Here is a 4,886-nt window from a genome sequence, read left to right on the forward strand (position 1 = left end):
GCTCCTATTAATACCTTATATCTGTCTTATGGCCTCAGTAATTTTGTATTATTCTTACATGTTTCAGTGTGCCTGAACTCAGTTCCTTAAGGCTGTATTCATTCATTCACTCAGTACTTTTTTTTTTTTTGGTAGAGACAGAGTTTCACTTATTGCCCTCAGTAGAGTTCCGTGGGATCACAGCTGACAGCAACCTCAAACTCTTGGGCTTAAGTGATTCTCTTGCCTCAGCCTCCCAGGTAGCTGGGACTACAGATGCCCACCACAACGGCCGGCTTTTTTTTGTTGCAGTTGTCATTGTTATTTAGCAGGCCCAGGCTGGGTTTGAAACTATATTCAGTTTTTTTTTTTTTTTTTGGAAACAGAGTCTCAAGCCATCACCCTGGGTAGAGTGCTGTGGCATCACAGCTCACAGCAACCTCCAACTCCTAGGCTTATGCAATTCTCCTGCCTCCACCTCCCAAGTAGCTGGGACTATAGGCACCTGCCACAATGCCTGGCTATTTTTTGGTTGCCGCTGTCGTTGTTTGACAGGCCCGGGCTGGATTCAAACCCGCCAGCTCAGGTGTATGTGGCTGGCACCTTAGCCGCTTGAGCCACAGGCACCAAGCCTGTATTCAGCTTCTTAAGGGCCTTGCTGAATCGTCAGTACAGACACTGAATTGTGATGGTATGCACTAACCTTCTAATGCAGAGTTTAATACAAGCCAAGAGACAGAATACCAAACTATATTTACTGTTGACAGTAGTAAAGGATAACAGATAATGTACAAATTGGTGAATAAACACAATAGCGCTAACAAACACCCCACCCAAGCCCATACAGCAAAACAAAAGAAATGAGAGCACTTTCAGAAAGATTTCAAGCAAGCAAGAGATGATGGGTCGCTGTTCAGGTGACTATAAAAAAGGCAGCGTGGCCACCAGGCGTCAGTGAATCCTTACGGAACAACGACAGGCAGAGCTACAAACGTTTCTAGTTGGTATAGATCCCCAAATGTTCCACAGAACTGGAATCACCACAATAATGCGTAAGTTCAATACATACTTGGAGAGCAACACAGCACAAACACACGGGAAGAGAGCAGAGCGCGAAGTCATCTTCCCTGGGTTTGTCTGAAACCATACTTTGAAGTAGCTCTTTTACACCACAATGTAACTGAAAATCCAGCAATACTTAATCTGACTTGTTTATGTATAGACCATAATTACTCAGCAAAAGCAAATACTTAAAAGAAACCAGACGTCACAACACCATCACCACATAGGATATGCGGATTGTTTTCTTCTATATTCAGAACAGAGAAAAAGCCAGTTTTTGCTGTGCCAATCCTTGTCCATGTACTGACTGTCAGGCACTGATGGGGAGTGGGGTGGGGGCCTGGGACAGCAAGGGGCATGCTCAAGGAGCTGGGAGCACATGGGACCAAATTACCAAAGGATGCTGATTATTTTACTTTTTAAGAAGGAGTCCAGCATTTTCCCTTCAACTTTACCACATGGTGACAAAGTTTAAATCTGCAGTATTCAGCATTTTAATAATGTGTGCCTACAACAAACAGCAAATGAGTCTTGTCTTCCATCCTCACCTTTCTCAGGCCCACACCTGACCCACCCCCACTGGTGTAAACACCAGCACAGTGTGACCAGATCAGGCAGGGAGGGGCAGCCTGCACCAGGGCAAGATCCTGCTGTGGACTAAAAGCAAACATTCAGGCCACAAATCTGGGGTAAAAAATGCTATAAGAGGGGGAAAAAAGAAAATGAAAACTTAACAAACCCCAAAAAACTTGCAACTCATTTCTCTCGAACAAAGATAGCAATTCTGATTGACCCAATTTAAGTTGTAGATCCACCCCCGCAGATACAGTTTTGAGTTGCACTCGAAGTATGTCAGAGAGGAAAATCATTTTGGTGAATGCTCTTGAGCTTCTTCAGACCCCTCTGTGGCTGGTATGGTCACATGTTCACTACTCAACAGCAGGATAAGGAAGGGCAACCAGCAGGATGGTCCCTTTAGAGGCCATGCCCAGCGGGCAGCTGGTCTCCCACCAGCCTCCTGTCTGCTGTTGGAACACATCGATGGTGTCTTCATCCTCCATCTCCAGCTGTCACAGTGGTGGGCAGGGACAGAGAGAGACGAGAGTTTGTTAGTCTCCCCTCATCAGAGGAAGGGTAGTGCTAACTGGTGTGAGTGGTGCCTGAGCAGCTCCCCACACCAGAGACATGGCCTGACCACACCCCTGCTCTGGCCCGACCCTTGTGTGCAGGAACAGAGATGTCCTCATGCACTCAATAAGCCCTACAGGCTCACAGATTTCCCTGGACAAAGCTCTCAAAAGAATATCCAAAGCTGGCTTGGCGCCTGCAGCACAGTGGTTATGGTTCCAACCCAGCCTAGGGCAGCTAGGCAACAGTGACAAGTGGAACAAAAAAATAGCCAGGCATTGTGGTGGGCACCTGCAGCCCCACCTACTTGGGAGGCTGAGGCAAGAGAATCATTTAAGCCCAAGAGTTTGAGGTTGCTGGCTCAGCGCCTGTAGCTCTAGCTGCTAAGGCACTACTGGCCACATACACCTGAGCTGGTGAGTTTGAATCCAGCCTGGGCCCACCAAACAACAATGACGGCTGCAACCCAAAAATAGCCAGGTGTTGTGGCAGGTGCCTATAGTCCCAGCTACTTGGGAAGCAGAGGCAGGAGAATCGCTTGAGCCCAGGAGTTGGAGGTTGCTGTGAGCTGTGATGCCACAGCACTCTACCCAGGGGGACAGCTTGAGGCTCTTCTAAAAAAAAAAAAAGTTTGAGGTTGCTGTGAGCTGTACCACCACCAAGGGCTACATAGTTAGACTCTTGTCTCAAAGAAAAAAAAAATATCCAAAGCTAAAAATGTTAATTGAGTCTAAAATACAAACTGAAATGTCTAAAATTCTTACTGAAGATTACACAAAATCAGATTCTAATTAGAATATCTCATCAGTAGCCTCATTCTAAGGACTCTGGAGCCAAGCACTTTCTAACAGGTGCAGGGGGTGGGCGATGCCAGTGAAAGATTCCATAAGAAGGAACCACAATAAGGGATTGCTGAAGTAAAGGCCCTTCCACTGGCCATTCCCAGCACTCAGTACTCTGAAGCCCACAACAGAGATGATACTGCTCCCTGCTCCCCTCGCTTCTCCTGACACAGTGGGCACAAAGTTGTCACCCCCAACCCTTTTCTGGGAACAAAGGAAGCTTCTCTCAATTCCTACAGGAGCAGGAATGGTCTCAGAAACAGAGCAGTCTTGCTAGGCTCTTGGCCCCTCACCCACCACAGAGGCACCTGGGCGGGGCGGCTCCTGCTCAAGCCTGTTTGCTCACTACCCTTTCCCCCAGAGCCAGCCACTCTCAGCAGTGTATGACTTCCTAAGGTAGCCAGAAATTAAATATTTATTGCAAAAATATTTTGCTACTTATTATATACTGAATATTAAATATTTAAAATAAATGTTTTACAAAAATATGTTCACAAAACATTATAATTAATTCTCACAACCTTGTAAAGGAGAAAAACAGGTATCATCCATTTTACAGACAAACATAAGACTCTAACAGATTAAGTGACCCTGGATCATGAGGGCACTGGGTGACAAATGGTAAGAGCTGCAACTTGGAACTTAAAAGGTCTTCTACACTTGAAAGCCCAAAGCTCTTGTCCCTGCAGGAAGGTGCGCTTACCACAGCAGTCCAGTCTGCAGTAGCTGGTGTGTGGCAGATCAGTGCTGAAGAAAAACCACCTGTGCTGGCTGCCAGCAATGGCGGTGGTGCAGTCTCACCTTCACTGGTACAGGAAGGCTGAGGGGCACAAGAATCGGGCCAGGCATTTAGCTACTGGATGACTAAACTGCAGATTCAGTGTCCAGACAGTGCATGGAAAGGGGCTTTAGGCCACAACCGCGCTGTGAGCAGGCCCTGCACCCAGCAGGGAGGAATCTGATAGAGCAGTTTTCACATTTGAAATTTTAATTTTAAAGTTAATTAAAACCACTGAGAGAAAGTAAAGCATCCTATATGAACACCAGTCAACAATTCTCAAGTAAGAGTATTCCACCAAATGGCAATTACTCGTGTGCAGGTCAGAGGCAGCCCTGGAAACACACCATGATAGCTTCCATACCTGTGCTGGAGTATCTGTTTCATTAATCGGTTGCCCATCAAACCTAAATCTAATCTGTCTCATTGACAAGCCCTGAAAAGAAAAAAAAAACAATTACCATTAAATACTTGCAGATAACACAGCTTAATTCAAAAAATCAAATATTTATATCCAAATAGCATTCTAATTTATGATCCAGCAGATTCTACAGACTTGCCAGTGGCCTACAATCTCTTCAAGGCACCACCCAACACCAGCACTGTGGAAATCACTTTCTAACTTCTCATCCCTGGTGCCCTGACTTGCCCTGAGTCATTCTTCTTGTTTTCTTCCAGAAGCCAAGCAGAACTGCCACACTGTTGGCACTTCCACGCCCCCTAGATACTTCTGAGAGGCTAGGCTCAGTGGCTCACACCTGTAATCCCAGCACTCAGGGAGGCCAAGACAGGAAGATCATTCAAGCTCAGGAGTTGGAGACCAACCTGAGCAAAAGCAAGACCCCATCTCTATTAAAAATAGAAAAACTAGCCAGGTGTTGTGGTGGGCACCTGTAGTCCTAGCTGAGGCTGAGGCAGGAGTTGAGCCCAGGAGTTGGAGGTTGCTATGAGCTGTGATGCCACAGCACTCTACCCAGGACAACAAAGTGAGACTGTCTCAAATAAAATAAAATAAAATAAGAGGCTCGGCACCCGTGGCTCAAGCGGCTAAGGCGCCAGCCACATATACCTAAGGTGGCGGGTTCGAATCCCCAGCC

General features: G+C 46.4%; 1 protein-coding gene across 1 annotated transcript in view; it reads right to left on the minus strand.

The window, feature by feature from the left end:
- Positions 1–713: 713 nt before the first annotated feature.
- SUMO3 (small ubiquitin-like modifier 3) overlaps positions 714–4,886 on the minus strand; it is an 11,533-nt gene continuing 7,360 nt past the window's right edge. The window contains exons 3-4 of the mRNA XM_012810324.2: positions 4,154–4,225; positions 714–2,108 (exon numbers count right to left, since the gene is read on the minus strand). Of these exons, the coding sequence (XP_012665778.1) occupies positions 1,971–2,108; positions 4,154–4,225 (210 nt within the window). The 3' untranslated portion in view covers positions 714–1,970. The remainder of the gene's footprint in view (positions 2,109–4,153; positions 4,226–4,886) is intronic.

Source organism: Otolemur garnettii, unplaced genomic scaffold, assembly GCF_000181295.1.
Source record: "Otolemur garnettii isolate 467f Iridium unplaced genomic scaffold, OtoGar3 scaffold00128, whole genome shotgun sequence".
Lineage (NCBI taxonomy): Eukaryota > Metazoa > Chordata > Mammalia > Primates > Galagidae > Otolemur > Otolemur garnettii.